The sequence below is a fragment of the Cebus imitator genome, unplaced genomic scaffold, assembly GCF_001604975.1.
Source record: "Cebus imitator isolate Cc_AM_T3 unplaced genomic scaffold, Cebus_imitator-1.0 Scaffold118, whole genome shotgun sequence".
NCBI classification, from domain to species: domain Eukaryota; kingdom Metazoa; phylum Chordata; class Mammalia; order Primates; family Cebidae; genus Cebus; species Cebus imitator.
In genome coordinates, this window is record NW_016107433.1 from 44,564 (window position 1) to 62,196 (window position 17,633).

At 43.7% G+C, this 17,633-nt stretch overlaps 1 protein-coding gene across 3 annotated transcripts in view; it reads right to left on the reverse strand.

The window, feature by feature from the left end:
• Positions 1-270: 270 nt before the first annotated feature.
• The window catches only part of DYNC1LI2 (dynein cytoplasmic 1 light intermediate chain 2), a 31,199-nt gene continuing 13,836 nt past the window's right edge, over positions 271-17,633 (reverse strand). For 2 of the 3 annotated variants that reach the window (XM_017539229.2, XM_017539230.2), the window contains 9 exons: positions 15,448-15,617; positions 13,888-13,981; positions 12,625-12,760; positions 10,285-10,396; positions 9,114-9,173; positions 8,294-8,335; positions 7,783-7,900; positions 5,548-5,664; positions 271-3,186 (listed from right to left, as the gene is read on the reverse strand). In XM_017539229.2, the coding sequence (XP_017394718.1) occupies positions 3,089-3,186; positions 5,548-5,664; positions 7,783-7,900; positions 8,294-8,335; positions 9,114-9,173; positions 10,285-10,396; positions 12,625-12,760; positions 13,888-13,981; positions 15,448-15,617 (947 nt within the window). In that variant the 3' untranslated portion in view covers positions 271-3,088. The remainder of the gene's footprint in view (positions 3,187-5,547; positions 5,665-7,782; positions 7,901-8,293; positions 8,336-9,113; positions 9,174-10,284; positions 10,397-12,624; positions 12,761-13,887; positions 13,982-15,447; positions 15,618-17,633) is intronic. The other variant, XM_037742258.1, reaches the window with a different exon arrangement.

The following is a 17,633-nucleotide window of genomic DNA, read 5'->3' on the forward strand; positions in this document are numbered from 1 at the left end:
TGGTGGCTCACATCTATAACTCCAGCACTTTGGAAGGCCAATGTGGGAGAACGATTTGAGGCCAGAAGTTCAAGAGCAGCCTCAGCAACCTCCGTCTCTAAAAAATAAGATAAATATGGCTTTACAATGTTATTCTTTCCAGAATTTCTGACAATTTCAAGTGAAACAGGTACACATTTTTAGTTACGTGATCAGATACCCCATATGATTAGCAGACAATTCAATGTATGATTTACCATAAAGATTTACCATAAAGAAAGCCACCAAAAATTGTAAGCAGTCTGGATTCGTGTTTATTGAAGCCAGTAATTAGAGACATCTTTTTTTCCCCAGGACTAGAAAGCAAGGTTCCACATGACTGCATACTGCACCCGGACAGAGCCACAACCCTGGACTAAGGCTGGTGGGGGATAATCTGCAGTCCTAACTTTAAGTTAGAAACACCAATAAATTTAGTATACAGACAACAGTGAACTTTCACTTATAGCATCAACATTGTTAAGGTCATGATGTACAGAGCAGTCACTTTCAACTTTGTTAAATTAATAGAACATGACAATGTCTTCAGTTTAAATACTGATTTTAAAATGCCAATCAAAAAAAAAGTGCAAACAAAATAACATAATCTAGCAGCATATCTGTTGCATTTTTAGGAAAGACCAATTCTTGGCCGTTATCTCAGCCACATATTCAAAGTTGGGCTTTTCTTTGATTTTTTAATTTTAAAGACAAACAGCAGATGTAACCATTATAACGTGCATAAATAGTCATAAAATTGTCTTTAACAGTCTTCCATACAAGTGTACTCTGCAAATAAAATGAATTTTACTTTAAAAAGTAAAGGCTGTTTATTATTTGGCCTTTGGTTCCAATGCTGGAAAACTCAAAATAACAAAACTCATCTCCCTTCCTCCCACCTCCCAAAAAGAACCCTGCAGCTCCCCAAAGTTGGTAGGCTTTGGTAACCACTGAGCACGACACTATGTATCAGTTTCTTCTGATACTAGGAGCATCCTCTTGTCATGAGTAAATAAAAGTGGTCTCCAAGAAACCTTCCTTCACAAGACATGTGTCTTAGCATTTCATCAGTTTTAGTATATTTTATATTGACACAAAAAGTGCTTATCAGTTCAAATGATAAAAAATTAAAATTTTGCATTAAAATTTAAAATTATACCATATCCCTCTTAGGCATATGCCTTTCCAGGAATTCTCGTTTCTGAGGTCACTCATTTAACTCCCAGGGACTAAGTGACCCTACTTTTACTGCGGCCACAAGCTGTTTGGCATCTATTGGTCACTATACCACGATTCTCATTCTACAGTCAGTTAACTCTCATTACCTAGACAACCTGGTAACTGGAAGCCACAATATGTTTGTTTTTTTTTAAAAACTGAATTAAAAAAGGAAAAAAAAGTATATTTGAACAATAAAACTGGCACAAGAAATGTTTCTGTCAGAAAGGCAAGTTGATACTCAGCTTTCTCCTTAACAGTGTTCAGACCTTTATGAAAGCAATTCAAGACAGTCTTAAGAGTCTTGTATACAATATAGGATATTAAGTTATCCCCAGTACTACATTAGTGGTCAGTCAAATCTGGCATGTAAAAGTAATTACATTAGGGAAGTTATGCTTAGACACAGTACAACAAATATTCATATAAAAAAAGTAAACTCCACATGGTGAACTGTGGTTTTTTTCCCTTGGTTTGACAACAATATTTTATACATTAAATTCATGGTAGTGTTTGTATTTAAATGCTGTCATATATAAAATTAAAAGTGCCATTTCAAATCCACAGCAATCATTTCCAGAACGGTGTATGACATGACAATATGCATGAATTTGCCCTAAGTGGGGAGACACCTGAAACTTATTTCCGTAAGAAAAAAAAATGCTACATTTTATGAAAACACATAACAACAGAAATGTATCATTTCCATTTTCAGTATAAAACAATCACACTTATCTGTCCATCTGATAGCACTGATCAGACCAGGAAGCTAGGACAAGACCCCTTTGCATTAGTGGAACTCCGTGAAGCTTTCCACAGATCATAAGGCAGGGAGTGGTATAAGCCAATTAACCAGCGTGCAATTACATTAAAAACCTCCTGAAAACTTTCTGTGGCACATTGCATTATGGTAAAATGAGAGGTTGATCACCCATTTCTATTAGTAGGCCAGCCTGTGGTAATAAAAATGAAAAATTTTATTTAAAAAACAAAGCAGGAGCTATTTTGAAAACAAAATTCAAAGTAAACTAATTCTGTAACTGCCGACTTTGAAGACATCCCACAGTGACTGTCTGTCCCACAACACTTATATGTGGTGCCCAGCACCTCTCACGAGGACATAGCTGGGCCAAGCACATGGGTCCTGGGCAGCTGCCATCGTTCCCACCCCTGGGTCAGCCCACCTGACTCAGGCACTCCCACAATTAATACATCTTTCAAAAGTTAAAGATGCATTCAGAATAAGCCTAATTCCAATTTTGCTTAGTGTTTTGTTTGGAAATGCTTCTAACAATGATTCTTCGATTTCTACTGAACACACAGTATTTACTAACACTGCTTATCTCTTCCTTCCTCCACCTCCCCCAACATTCAACTTCCCCACCATCACTTCTCTCATTACTCCTTCTGGTCTTTCTTTCCTGGACTTTCTGCTACTTCATCTGCTTCCCAAGAACAAGTGAATTTGCTAACATGAAACTGGTCACACTAACCATCATCTTACCAGTGATTTCTTGGTCTCATTTGCTCCACCCTGATAGAAAGTGGGCCCTCTTTCTTTCACTCTAACTTCCCCTCCACAAGAAGCCCTGATGTGCTTGCTTCCCACAAAAGAGCCACATGCCTGAGAGTCCAAGGGTTATCCTTAACAAAGGGGTCTGACATGTCACCTTCCTAAATGTGCATTTCACACTTGGACAAGCCAATGAAGTTTTTTTTTTTTTTTTTTTTAAAGTTCATCTCCCCTGCCCCAAAAAACTGATAGCATGTGCCGTATCAGAAAAACCCTGGTCTTAGCAGATCAATATACATAGTTATTTGGTCATTTGACATATGCACTTTTTAGGGAGGTTCAGGCTTCATTTTCTGTTGAGTTTGTTACCATAGAGTCTGGCTTTCGAGTCATTCTATCCAGTTCTTCCTGAACATTTGACAAAACAGTCTTTTGTCCTAGGGATAAAAAAGGCAAAGTAATGACGTGAGAAGAAACAATGTATTTTTTAAAGGAGAATTTAAAATTATACAGCCTTCTATAATCACTTGATGACAGTAACCTTAGTAAGAATGAGGAGAGCCTTTTTCCACTGCAGTGGAGAGGAGAACCCAACTCAACGCATCTTAATCCCAAAAGTAACAGGCCAGTGCTTCCTCCCAACTAGGTAACTTGACTGCTCCCTCGGGGCAGGGAAGGGAAGGGTGCCTTTGCGCCAAACTCAAGAACCTTTCTAAAAACCCTATCACCATCCAACCCTGACCCCCGTGCCCTCTCACCACCATCTTCCTAGAGGTGGTATCCGAATTTCAGCCATACAGGAAACTATTTTCTTTGTCCAAGATAGGTGTTTAGGTTTTGTTTCTAATTATAACATTCTAGACTGACTCACATGGATAGCCTGAAAACATTGTGTTTTAATAAGAAATAAGACTATAGCCAGATAATTCAATCCTGCACAAAGTCTGTACTCGTGTTTTTCTGCTGTCAAATACTAACGGGTCCAGAAATGGAGATCTATTTCCCAGCAGGGAATACTACCAGCCCAGTCTGGGCCACTAGAACAGACTGAGTTTCTTAGAATGTGGGAGCCACTGGAGGCCCAGGCTGCCCCAAGGAAGGAGTGATTTCCTAAGGGTCTCCTCTGCCCTGAAGACATCAATTAAGGAAAACACTATAACCATACCTTATAACCAATGGAAAATAGAGAGCAAAGGCCCCTTAAAATGTCCTCCAGCTTTCTGGGAAAATGTGTAATTCCTAACGAATGTGTTTTGTTTCAGAAATCCTCTAAAACACAGACCTGCCCTACCTGCCCACATGGAAAGATAGGTAAATGGCTGCCACAGAGGTGTGTATGTGACAAGTGGGGAGCTTCAGGGAGGAGGAGGCACTGACTCTTCAATGAGACACTGAGGGTTCACAGGTTCTAGTTCACAGCAAGACTGGGGGCAGTGGCATAAACAAAAATCCTTACAAAGCATCACAAAAAATTAAATTGAACAAATAAAATATCACTGGTTCACAACAACTGGCTTTAGTATAATTTTAAAAAAAATTAAAAATAGCCCAGGTGCAGCAGCTCCCGCCTGTAATCCCAGCACTTTGGGAGGCCAAGGCAGGCGGATCACCTGAGGTCAAGAGTTTGAGAACAGCCTGGCCAACATGGCAAAACCCCATCTCTACTAAAAATACAAAAAAATTAGCCAGACGTGGTGATGCGTACCTGTAGTACGCACCAGCTACTTGGGAGGCTGAGGCAAGAGAATCGTTTGAACCCAGGCAGCAGAGGTTGGCAATACGCCGAGACTGCAACACTGCACTCCAGCTTGGGTGACAGAGTGAGACTGTCTCTACTGGAGAAAAAAAAAAAAAAAAAAAAAGTAGCTGGGCATGGTGCCTCATGCCTGTAATCCCAGCACTTTGGGAGGGCAAGGCAGGCAGATCACGAGGTCAAGAGATCGAGACCATCCTGGCCAACATGGTGAAACCTCATCTCTACTAAAAATACAAAAGTTTAGCTGGGCATGGTGGCACATGTCTGTAGTCCCAGCTACTTGGGAGGCTGAGGCAGAAGAATTGCTTGAACCAGGAGGCAGAGGTTGCAGTGAACCAAGATTGCACCACTGCACTCCAGCCTGGCAACAGAATGAGACTCCGTCCCCAAAAAAAAAAAAATTTAAAATGTCAGCCAGGCATAGTGGCTCATGCCTATAATCCCAGCACTTTGGGAGGCAAAGGCAAGTGGATCACCTGAGGTCAAGAGTTCGAGACCAGCCTTGCCAACATGATGAAACCCCTGTCGCTACTAAAAATACAAAAAATGAATTGGGCATGGTGGCGGGTGCCTATAATCCCAGCTACTCAGGAGGGTGAGGCAGGAGAATTGCTTGAACTCAGGTGGCAGAGGTTGCAGTGAGCTAAGACTGTGCCACTGCACTCCAGCCTGGGCAATAAGAACAAAACTCTGTCTTGGGAAAAAATGTCACTGGTTCACCCTTCATGGACCATGACTTCTATTGGAGAGGTTCTACACCAGGGCCCCATATGCAATTTAGTATATACCTCGACACTCACCCAACAGCCAGTTCCCAAGAACCCAAATGTATACAAATCCCACTCTCAATGTGCCAAGGAAACCTGCATGGTAGTAAGGCAATGCCACTGAAAGCACGGCACACTGCTCAGTAGGAAGTGAAGACCTGCTTCCTTGCTTGGCTATTCAGGACACTACGGGGTCTGCAGGGCAAATTTCTGCCTCTCCATCCTTGAGTACTACACAACCACAAGAGTCACAGGTCTCCAGAGCCCTTCTGTACCTGACTTCTTGGCTGTGCTCTGCACCCCACCAGCACCAGGACTTCCAGGAGAGCCTGTCTTTTTACTCAAGAGACTGTTGAAGAAGCTGGCCAACACCCCTTCACTTGCTGCATTATCTAAGGAAAATTAAGGAGGAAAAAAAGCATCATATAAACTGGAAGACTTAAAATTAAAACCCTAGTTCTCAGCTTGGAATTGGCCACTTGTGGCTATCAACTTCCTAGCATATTGATAACATTCATTTGCTATGATGCCTTTACGCTGCTACTACTGAGGCTAATTAGCACAATTACTAAGTGGAACCATGTTTACATTTCCCATTTGTTTGGGGGCAGAATAGATAACCTGTGCTCCACACCACCTCCCAGTCCATGACACAGTGTTTTTTCAAAGTTGTCTGAGCACTTAACACTCCAAACTTGCTATGAAAAGCCCACATCCTGAATAGAAGACACTCATCAAACATGCAACCATTAAATACAATAGTTTTTTAATGGTTTTATTGCAGGCAGTATCTCTGGATATCACTAAGTCACTGGGATAAAAACGACTTAAAACGTAATTGGGCTTGACAAGAGAAGTGAAGGGGGAAAAATCCCTCAAATTCATAAATAGTAATAATATAAACATAATGAGAAACAAAGCTAAGGATTCAAAATACACATTTTAAAATGATTTCCTGAGTCAGGTGTGGTATGTCAGCGCCTGTAATCCCATTACCTGGGGAGACCAAGAGGGTAGGATTGCTTGAGGCTAGGAGCTTGAGACCAGCCTGGGCATAGTTAAGTGAGACCCCTATCTCTACGAAAAAAATTTTTTTTTTGTTTTTTTGAGATGGAGTCTCGCTCTGTTGCCCAGGCTGGAGTACAGTGGCACAATCTGGGCTCAGTGCAGCCTCTGCCTCCTGGGTTCAAGCCATTCTCCTGCCTCAGCCTCCTCAGTAGCTGAGATTACAGGTGCCCACCATCATGCCTGGCTAATTTTTGCATTTTTAGCACAGACAAGGTTTCACCATGTTGGCCAGGCTGGTCTCGAACTCCTGACCTCAAGTGATCTGCCTGCCTCAGTCTCCCAAAGTGCTGAGACTGCAGGATTACAGGCGTGAGTCAGAGTCTTACTGCCACCCTGGCAGGAGTGTGGTGGCAATTAATTATAGCTCACTGCAGCCTCAATGCCCTGGGCTCAAGCAATCCTGCCGCTTCATCCACTTGAGTGGCTGGTACTAGAAGCAAGCACCATCATACCCAGCTAATTTTAAAAATTTTTTATAGAGACAAGGTCTCACTATGTTGCCCAGGTTGGTCTAAAAACTCTTGCTCAAGAGATCCTCCCACTTTAGCCTTCCAAAGTACTAGTATTATAAGCATAATCAGAACTCTGAAGGCAAAGGTTTAATTTTTTTAATTAAATTAAAAAAATTTTTGATTTTTTAAAAATTTGATTAATTTTTTTTTTTTTTTTTTTTAATCAGCTGGGTGGCCAGGCGCGGTGGAAGATGCCTATAATCCCAGCACTTTGGGAGGCTGAGGTGGGCAGATCATGAGGTCAGGAGATCGAGACCATCCTGGCCAACATGGTGAAACCCTGTCTCTACTAAAATATAAAAAATGAGCCGGGCATGGTGTTGCACACCTGTAGTCCCAGCTACTCGGGAGGCTGAGGCAGGGGAATCGCTTGAACGGGGGCGGTGGAGGCTGCAGTGAACTGAGATCACACCACTGAACTCTAGCTTGGTGACAGAGCAAGACTCCATCTCAAAAAAAAAAAAAAAAAAAAAAAATTAGCTGGGCATGGTGGCACACGCCTGTAGTCTCAGCTACTCAGGAATTGAGGTGGGAGTCTGAACCCAGGAGTTTGAAACTGCAGTGCACTATGATTGCATCACTGCACCCCAGGATGGGTGACAGAGTAAGACCCTGTCTCTAAAAAAATAAAATAAACCGACCTTTTATTTTGCGTTCCTCTCTGAAGGAATGTGCAGAGCCTAAGTGAGGTCTCACAGAGAGCCAGGTGCATGGGCTACCAATTCAAACAAAGAAACAGGCCCTGGTATCTGCCTACCACAGGCCTTCTTCCTCTGGGAGAGGGGAAATGGAAAGTAGCCCTTATTGGGGAAGAGAACAGCCTAGCTCTCATGGGTCTCCACCTTACAGACCCAACCACCCAGCCCCTGCAAGGCTCAGGTCTAAAACTAAACTACTCTCCACAGAGACATACTTTTGAGGAATACATACTTTTGATGTTTGGGTCTGGCTTCTTAACTGACGTGCCTGGGGAAGAGCTAGGCACACTGGCTGGCCCTCCCCGACCCTGGGTCCTTGGAGAGCCAGAGGGTCCTCTTGCAGGAGATTCCTAAGTCCAAAAGCAGCTAACGTCACACATAGGCATAACAACAACAAAAAATACATATACCACAAATGGAGACATGCTTCTGCAGGAAATTTTTCACAGGCTATGGTACAGGACTGGGAGTACGCTCCAAACTCAAGCCCTTTCTGGATCTGTTTTTCCTGAGAGAAAGACATCCAGATAACAAGGCCAGCTCACTCTAATTCCCAGAGTTGTGTTCTTTCATCAGAAACTTCTTGAGTTTCTTTTACATTTCTGGTCACGGGTTTTTAGAGAAGCCAAATTCCTACTGAAAATACAAAACCCACACAAACATAAGCTCTCACAAAATAGTACAAAGTTTGATGACACCTACAGCACTGGGCCTTTACTCTCTGTTTAGCATAAGGTACTCACGGAGGCTCTCGTGGGCGTGGCTGGCTGCTTGGCAAGGAGTGACTGCAAAGAGAGGGACAAACTGGCCATTAACCAAGGCCTGCAGAGTACACTGAAGGTCTGGAGGAAAACTTACTCCAAGTATTCCACTAGAGGGCACTATTAACAACTAAGTCCTGTTTTATACTATAAATGCAAAACATTTTAATTGAGCAGTTTGGTATATGGTAAAAAAAAAAATACTCCAAGTAACCAGTTTTGAAGCTAAGGAAGCAAGCAAGGCACAGAAAGGAGGAACAGTTGGAAAAAGAACCGTCAAAACCTCCTGCTGACCTGCCTGTACCATTGGGCAGATGATAGGCAGACTCAGGATATGGCTAACTGTCATCTGGGTGAGAGAAATGTGAAGTTGGGTTTGTATTCTAAACTGTCAGCTTGGGGAAGTTCCTCTCCTCACCTGCAAAATGGGCATCACCTGCCTTTATGCACAGGGCTGTGTGGGGCTACATGAAATAACAGAAGTGTGGGCAGGTTACTTGGTAAACTGTCAACATAGGAAGTATTGTGCCAGAAAACCTGCATTTCCAAAGAAAGAGCACTTAAAAGACACTAATCCTACTACTGCTGTAGGAGAGTCTGCACGGCATGCAGGTGATCTCCTAAGGCAGGTGGTCAATCCCCAACTAATCCTAGAAATAGGAAGGAATGAGGAAACCTGGTCTCAATCCCTCTACCACTGCAAGCTCTTTGAGACTCCCCACATGCAGACACCTCCAAACCCACCCTAGGAACTGGCATTTCATGCATGAGAAGGCCTCTGTTCTAACCTCACTGGTCTTACCTGTTGCTTCATTAGGAACACCTGCTCATCTTCTGCTGCCAACTCTTTGTCGTGAACCAGCTGTGAAGCAACATACACATTTGTGGCCACAGGCCAAGAATGCTCCCAACCACTGTCAAAGTTCATGCTGAAAGAAGAGTCTGAGGTTCGGGCTTCAACACAGGTCTGGGGGATCTCTGCTGAGACTGGCAGAGTAATATTTTTCTAGCCTGGCACAGACCTCTCCCAAAACCAGCCATGGCATGTAGTCAACTGGCATTTTTTGTCTGCAAGACATCACATGAGGGGATCCAGTAACAGTAATCCAGAGGCAACAGCAGCACTGGCAGGACTTAATGGGAAACACCACCAACTCCAGGTGGGCATTCCATCACTCCTGCCCACTGCCCTGAGCCATTTACGTAAAACCAGATCTCATTTAAAGATCAATAAAAAGGCCCTGGGGCTTACTGCTGACCCCCATCCCCTACCCCCCGAACCCCCCTGCCAATTTATACAATGTGTAAGACCTGTTTCTTTATCTTTTTTTTTTTTTTATGACAAGGTCTCGCTCTATCACCCAGACTGGAGTGCGGTGGCGTAATCTCAGCTCACTGCAGCCTCAACCTTCTGGGTTCAAGTGATCTTCCCACCTCAGCCTCCCTATTAGCTCAGATTATAGACATGCACCACCATGCCTGGCTAATTCAAGGTCTCACTACATTGCCCAAGCTGGTCTCAAACTCCTGGGCTTAAGCTATCTACCTGCCTCAGCCTCCCAAGATGCTGGGATTACAGGAATGAGCCTCCACAGCACCCTGCCTTTATAGATTTCTTTTTGCATTAAAAACACCTAAACCCTTTTTCCTTTTTTTTTTTTGATACAGAATCTCACTGTCACCAGGTTGGAGTGCAGTGGCGCAACCTGGGTTCACTGCAACCTCTGCCTCCCAGGTTCAAGCAATTCTCATGCCTCAGCCTCCCAAGTAGCTGGGATTACAGGTGCCCATCACCATGCCCAGCTAATTTTTGTATTTTTAGTAGAGATGAGGTTTTGCCATGTTGGCCAGGCTGTTCTCAAACTCCTGACGACCTCAGGTGATCCACCCACCTTGGCCTCCCAAAGTGCTGGGATTATAGGCATGAATCACCGTGCACAGTCCTAAACCCTTCAAGCAATTGATGTGACTACCTTTCTGATGGGAGGTTTCACAATAAAGTCTTCATATGCATCTTCTGGCTTCACGGTTGTAAAATTTTCATGTAAAATAGCTATTTTCTTTTCATTGTCCCAGCCTGCAGGTCTAAAGGCAAAGAGAGAAGGACTAAATTGTTTTTTCTGGGGCTGCCTTAGAGTATACTCAGATCACATTCAAAAACACCTGGGTAAGCCCTGCCCACAAGATATACAGTGTAGTTGTTGGGGGTTGCTTGTAGCTTTTGGCAGCTATGCCAAAATACCCTGTGGGTATAATCCATCAGACCACCATCACAGGTCCTGCTCCATACACTGAGTTCATGGGCCCAAGGCCTTAGCAGCCAGTATGAGATCTGACTCCAAAGCATTCAGCGCCCTCCCACAACTCCGCCTAGAAGAGCAAGGACATAGTGGAGCCCTGTTCCGACAAAGAAGAGGATGCAGAGAGCAGCACAGAAGGCAGAGCTCAGGATAGGACAGTTTTCTTGGGGTCTGTCACGGCTCCCCTCCTGTGGGTTGTTTCTCTCTCTGACAATTCTTCTTTCAACAGTTATCTTGTGGACTTGTTCATTAACTTTGCTGGCATGAGAAGATGTGTCCTAGAGCCAAGGGGACACCAGGGCCTGTGTTTATCCAAGGCCCCAAATGGAGAAGCACAGAGTCCTTGAGGTTCCTACACCAGTGCTGCCCAGCTCAACATCACAGGGTAGGATGCCACCCAAGTTCCATTATGTGAAGCCACAGGTTCCCATCTGAATCCCTTAAAAATAGCAATGGTAAAATGTCTTGTATGACACACTTTTGAACTCAAGCAGCTCTGAAAGATGCCAATTGATTGTTCTTACAGACCTCTCGTTCTCCATCTGACTGCTGCTCCATAGCTCTATAACCAAGAGTGTGCTTAGCCAGGGTGCTCCCCCCCACCCCAATATCCTCGCTGACTTTGCCAGTCACCAGAGAGGTAACCACCAACAGGACCAAATGTGCAAAGGGGCAGGGCATGATGGAGATACTACCGTGGGCCATGTAGCCTTTGAAGCTGCCAGATGCTTCTTCATTCCAGACCAGCCCCAAATCCAACCAGTCTCCTTGCTTCTAGGGATGACATGTGATTTGGATACCAAGTGATGCCAAAAACACACCACTCACTGGGCTTGCGCCTTTGGCACCTGCCTGACTGCTCTGAATGATTCTCTAAAATCAGCCCAAGCCTATAGGTATGCCATCTATGACTAGCCTGAGCGACACCCTCCTTGAATGTGCAGGAGGCAACCCAGTTCCCTGAGAGCTCCTGGCTTTCGCATTTCCAGCCTCTCAGACTGCACTCCCCCACTTCCCCTACTGCAATTCTTCCTTGTCCTACTGGGGTCTACCACTTGTCTTCTAGCATCACCATCCTGCCTTCCCCACCACACTTCCTCCATAACCCCATCACTGCCCTTCCCTTTTTCAGCTGTGTCCCCTCTACAGTGCCATGTGCAAGAAATACGTATCATTCGTGTCCCTTGCAGAGAACATGAACACCTAGTGGGTGCTGAGTAAAGGTTTCCTGAATGAATAATATAATTGTCTTTTAAGTCAAGAGGATACTGAAGCCTGAACATCGATCTGCTAACACAAGTCCTGTCAGAGACCACAGCTTCACCATCTATTTATGCATCCAGCAATACTGTAATTCTCTAATGAGAGAAAGACACCAGCTTGGGAAAACAGGTATCCAAGTCTCTTATGGAATACAATCAACCCCAGTGGCTCCCAAAATGTGAAATGCCAGAAACACAATAAGCACTTGTATAGCCAAAGCCTGTGCTGACAGAGATGCCAAAAGGATGTCTGCAATCATCCCAGCCGACACACAGATAAACCAGGTGCTTTAACAGACGACATTCAGGCCGGGCGTGGTGGCTCACGCCTGTAATCCAAGCACTTTGGAGGCCAAGGGTGGATCACCTGAGGTCGGGAGTTCAAGACCAGCCTGACCAACATGGTGAAACCCAGTCTTAAAAAACAAACAAAATAAAAAACAGATGACATTCAGGATCCCTAAAGCACAATTCCCTATATTCCCTCCCCAGCCAGTATTTTACCCGAGTTGACAGTGAGTGCCAAAAGTGGCTGGCTTAGGTTTTGGCAACTTGCTCTCAATGAAGAAAGGCAGCACCCTGACCACACCACCCACTTCCCTCAGGCAGATGCCTCATAAACCAGAAAGCAGCAGAGAGAGCTGGCTGTAGAAGACACAAGCAGAAGGCACTTTCCCTGAAAGGGTAAAATGTAAAAAGCAAATGTATTGTAAAAAGAAGAGTTTCAACCCATCATCTCAAAAGAACTCACATAAAAACGGCATCCTTTTCCACAACTAAGGCAGGTGTGGTGAAGTGGAAACCGTACGTTTTATGAACAATATACTTATACAACAAGTCAAGGTTTTTCTCTTCTTTCACTGATGTGTAAATCAAGGCAGCTCCATCTAATCAAACTGCTTAAGGAAAATCAATTCGCTGCAGGAAACAAATCAAATACAACTCAAAGTTCTCAAAGTTCTACTCATAGGTTGGTCAGCTTTTGATCAATAAATGAGCAACAGAAGGCATTACAATTTTAAAAGTTAAAATGCTTATAGTATTACATAGACATATTGCATACTGGTAAAAAATAAATAAATAAAAAGGTAAAAAGGTCATAGTAGCAGATGAACCAAGTCAAAAGTCTAAAGCCACGTTCACGCTAGTGGGCTGTGCAGCTTATTTTTTAACATGTAAATTGTTGTCTTGATCCCACAGATTACTTCCTGAGAAATCAAGTATTGGCTTGAGGCTAGCCCAGGAAAACACCCTCAGAATATCAATGTACACAGATTCCTTCCCAGGCAGATGCTTACATGTGACCAAGTTTATCATTAAACACATCTTTTGAGGAATGGGTACCAACAGACTAATCGGCTAGTCCAAAGGAAGTGGCAGGAACCCATCTCTTGCCTCCACCTCAGGGTGTGGAACCATAGCACCAACTGCTACTGGCCTTTTACAAGTAACAGGACTCAGAAGACTGCTGATACCACCTCTCTCTCATGGACACTACAAAACATAAACAAATGGAAAACATCAGTAGCATATAAAACAATACCCTGTTTGGGAATTGACCTTTTCTGCATAAAAGCTGTTTAAAAATGTTTCTAAGACAGTATGATAAAAGTAATTTGATGATAAAATGATCACATTAAATTCTTAATATGAAAGTTTATCAAATGTACAGCATTAATAAAAATGGGCGGATGTGATAGCTCATGCCTGTAATCCCAGCACTTTGGGAGGCTGAGGCGGGTGGATCACTTGAGGTCAGGACTTTGAGACCAGCCTGGCCAATGTTCGGTGAAACACCATCTTTAATTCATTAAATAAGTAAATAATCAAAGGTAGATACAAGTTAATAAGCCTAAAACTCCAATACAGTAAAAAATAAACCTAGTAAAAAGGGATACAGAATTTCTCTCTGGCAGAACACTATTCTGAGTTTGGGAGGCGCTTTATCTCTTTGAAGATGCCCCATTTGAAAGAAAGCTTGTGACCCCGGCCCCACACAGCACCCAAAGGATACACTGAAGGCAGAACCTCCGAAGGTGTGACTGGATAAAGTCCAAATGCTCATCCCTGTAATCGTGCTCCTTCTCCAGGACACTCACCGCATCACACTACAAGAAAGACAGACAGAGTCATCTTTTTGCCTCATTGCCTGCTGATGATGGAACAGTGCATTCTTAGTATTGTAGCTCCAAAGAAGAAAACCATAGCTCAGGGTCCATGCATTAATTAGAGAAGAGTACAACAGAACTGGAGATTTTTCCTTGTTCATCTTGGGCCCGTTTTTTTTTCTTTCATCTGTAGGGTGAACATGTAATAGGCCTGATCACCTAACAGCTGTTTATCAAACGAAGTCCTATCAAGAGACAGGCCCACTGTACACAGCTGTGCACTCCACTCCACAAGGCTCCATTCTCAAAAACAGGATGAGAATGGCACACTATAATTGGGTAACATGATGGCTCTGACTGGAAATAAAGTACTTTTAAAACCCAAAACGTGGCCTGACACGGTGGCTCACGCCTGTAATCCCAGTACTTTGGGATGCCAAGGCAGGTGGCTCACCTGAGATCAGGAGTTCAAGACCAGACTGATCAACATGGAGAAATCTCATCTCCATTAAAAATACAAAATTAGCTGGGTATGGTGGTGCATGCCTGTAATCCCAGCTACTCGGGAGGCTGAGGCAGGACAGTCACTTGAACCCGGAAGGTGAGGTTGCAATGAGCCAAGATCGCGCTGTTATACTCCAGCCTGAGCAATAAGAGCAAACCTCGAAAAAAAAAAAAAAAAAAAAAAAAAAAAAAAAAAAAAAAAAAAAAAAAAAAAAAAAAAAAAAAAAAAAAAAAAAAAAAAAACAACTAAAAAATGTTATAAAACCTATCGTTTTTTCCTTATGTTAAGAGATATGACTTTATTTTTCTATGACTGAACTGCTTTTTTTGTTTTCGTTTGAGACATAGTCTCACCCTGCTGCCCAGGCTGGAGTATGCAAGCTCACTGCAACTTCAGCCTCATGGGCTCAAGCAACTCTCCTGCCTCAGCCTCCCAAGCAGCTGGGATGACAGGCGCCTACCACGACACCTGGCTAATTTTTGTGTTTTTAGTAGAGATGGGGTTTTACCATGTCGGCCACGCTGGTCTCGACCTCAAATGATCGACCTGCCTCAGCCTCCGTAAGTGTTGAGATTACATGTGTGAGCCACATCTGGCATGACAGAACTTAATTTCTGTTCCCACCTCATCATTCTATTTTTCCACCATCAGTTTGGACCAGATCAACAGATTTAAATAGCCTTAAAAAAAACTGCTGTGAGTACTGAGTTTGAAAGTCAACAGTGCTTCAGACAGATTAACCCTAGGCCATGAGAAAACCAACTAGTCATGTTTCCTGCATTTAAATTTCCAATCTACTTGACCATTTTTCCTGTCTTGACATATTCAACATACCTTAATGAATCCCAAATAAGCCCAACTCTCCCTTGGGAAGAAAATGTCATCAGCTTCTCAAACTAACTTTCAGATGGTGACTGTTCACTAGCCAACCCAGCCAAGCCAATAACCCCCCAGCACGCACCTTTGTGCACACGACCAACACTGGGATCCCTAGGTTATGAGTAAGCACATTGTCACCCAGAGGCAGGGCAACATTTTCTTCATCAGAGCCTGAGGTCAGAGGGCCTCTTCTCTGTGGGGAACCTTGACAACCTTCTTCAGGTTCCACATAGTCTTGAAACTCTTTCACAACTAGGGAAAAAGGAAAAAGAAATTACATGCACATAAATAAAAATACACATCAGCTTCAGAACACTGAAAAGAGCAGTAACAAACACAAAACACATGTAGTTTTGTGTGACAAACTTCTCAGACACATCCAACTGCAAAATCAAGGATTTGGGCATGGTGACACAAAATGCCAATTCTGACATATTCAGTGTGAGCTTTGTAACATCAGGGCAGCAAAGACATTCCCCTGGATATGTTTAATTGCACCAAATGCATGAACAGGTTTTTTTTTTTTTTTTTTTTTTCTTTGTTGAGACAGAGTCTTGCACTGTTGCCCAGGCTGAAGTGCAGTGATGTGATATCGCAATCTTGTGAGCTTAAATTATCTTCCCACCTCAGCATCCCAAGTAGCTGGGACTAAAGGCATGTCCCACCATGCCCAGCTATTTTTAAAATTTTTGATAGAGGTGGGATTTTCCCATGTTGCCCAGGTTAGTCTCAAACTCTTGGGCTCCAGAGATCCTGCTACCTCGGCTTCCCAAAGTGCTGAGATTATAAGCTTGAGTCACATGCCTGGCCCTTAAACAGGTTTTTTAAAGAAATTCTAAGGTTTTTTAGTTCTTACCATGAAGAAAGCCACTTTTCTTATATATCTTACATTTTCAAAATACCAGAAGAGTTGAACTGTGTTACTTCAGCATTAGAAATAGCTATAACTTACAATACTCATCACAGTCTTCAATAGAAATGCTTAATTAGCTGGGTGCAGGGGTTCATGCCTGTAATCCCAGCACTTTGGGAGGCTGAGGCAGGTTGATCATCTGAGGTCAGGAGCTCGAGACTGGCCTGACCAACATGACAAAACCCCATCCGTACTAAAAACACAAAAATTAGCTGGGCATGGTGGTGCACCTGTAGTCCCAGCTACCTGGGGCTACTCGTGCTGAGGAATGAGAATCACCTTAACCTGGGAGGCAGAAGTTGCAGTGAGCTGAGATTGTGCCACCATACTCTAGCCTGGGCAACCGAGTGAGACTCTATCTCAAAAAAATAAATAAACAGGCTGGGCACGGTGGCTTACGCCTGTAATCCCAGCACTTTGGGAGGCCGACGCAGGTGGATCACGAGGTCAAGAGATCAAAACCATCCTGGCCAACATGGTGAAACCCCATCTCTACTAAAAATACAAAAAAAATTAGCTGGGCATGGTGGCGCATGCCTGTAGTCCCAGCTACTCAGGAGGCTGAAGCAAGAGAATTGCTTGAACCTGGGAGGTGGAGGTTGCAGTGAGCCAAGATCCCACCACTGCACTCCAGCCTGGCACCTGGCAACAGAGCAAGACTCTGTCTCAAAAAAAAAATTTAATTAAAATAAAATAAAGCTTAATGAAACAATTTGAATTTCACAAGAACATGCCGTTTCCACGCAGTTGAGGTTTGTCAGCACCAGGTAACCAGGCTACTCTTGCCCAGCACCAGATGCATTTCCTTGTTATCCTCACTCTTGTGGACTCAGTCTCATCTTTAGGGGATCCTGAGTCACTTGTGCAGAGTTCATAGCCTATTCCTGCCTAACACAAGAAAGGGTCAGTGGTACAACATCCACTTCTTGGCATACAACATTCACTAATCCAGCTAAGGAAGGCCATTAAGGTGACAGTGGTCTGTGCCTCAGTTAAGCCAAGTGACCACAAAGCCCACAGAATCTGCACCTTTATGTGGGCATTTCAAGGCTCTTTTGTTGGGCCAAAGAACAAAAGATGTGATGGTTAAAGCTACCTTGAGCCAGAGAAAAAAAAAGGCAGCTCTACCCTTCTAAGTCCAGTAAAACTGAAGGATCATAGGCCCGGCGCGGTGGCTCAAGCCTGTAATCCCAGCACTTTGGGAGGCCGAGGCGGGTGGATCACGAGGTCAAGAGATCCAGACCATCCTGGTCAACATGGTGAAACCCCGTCTCTACTAAAAATACAAAAAATTAGCTGGGCATGGTGGCGCGTGTCTGTAGTCCCAGCTACTCAGGAGGCTGAGGCAGGAGAAT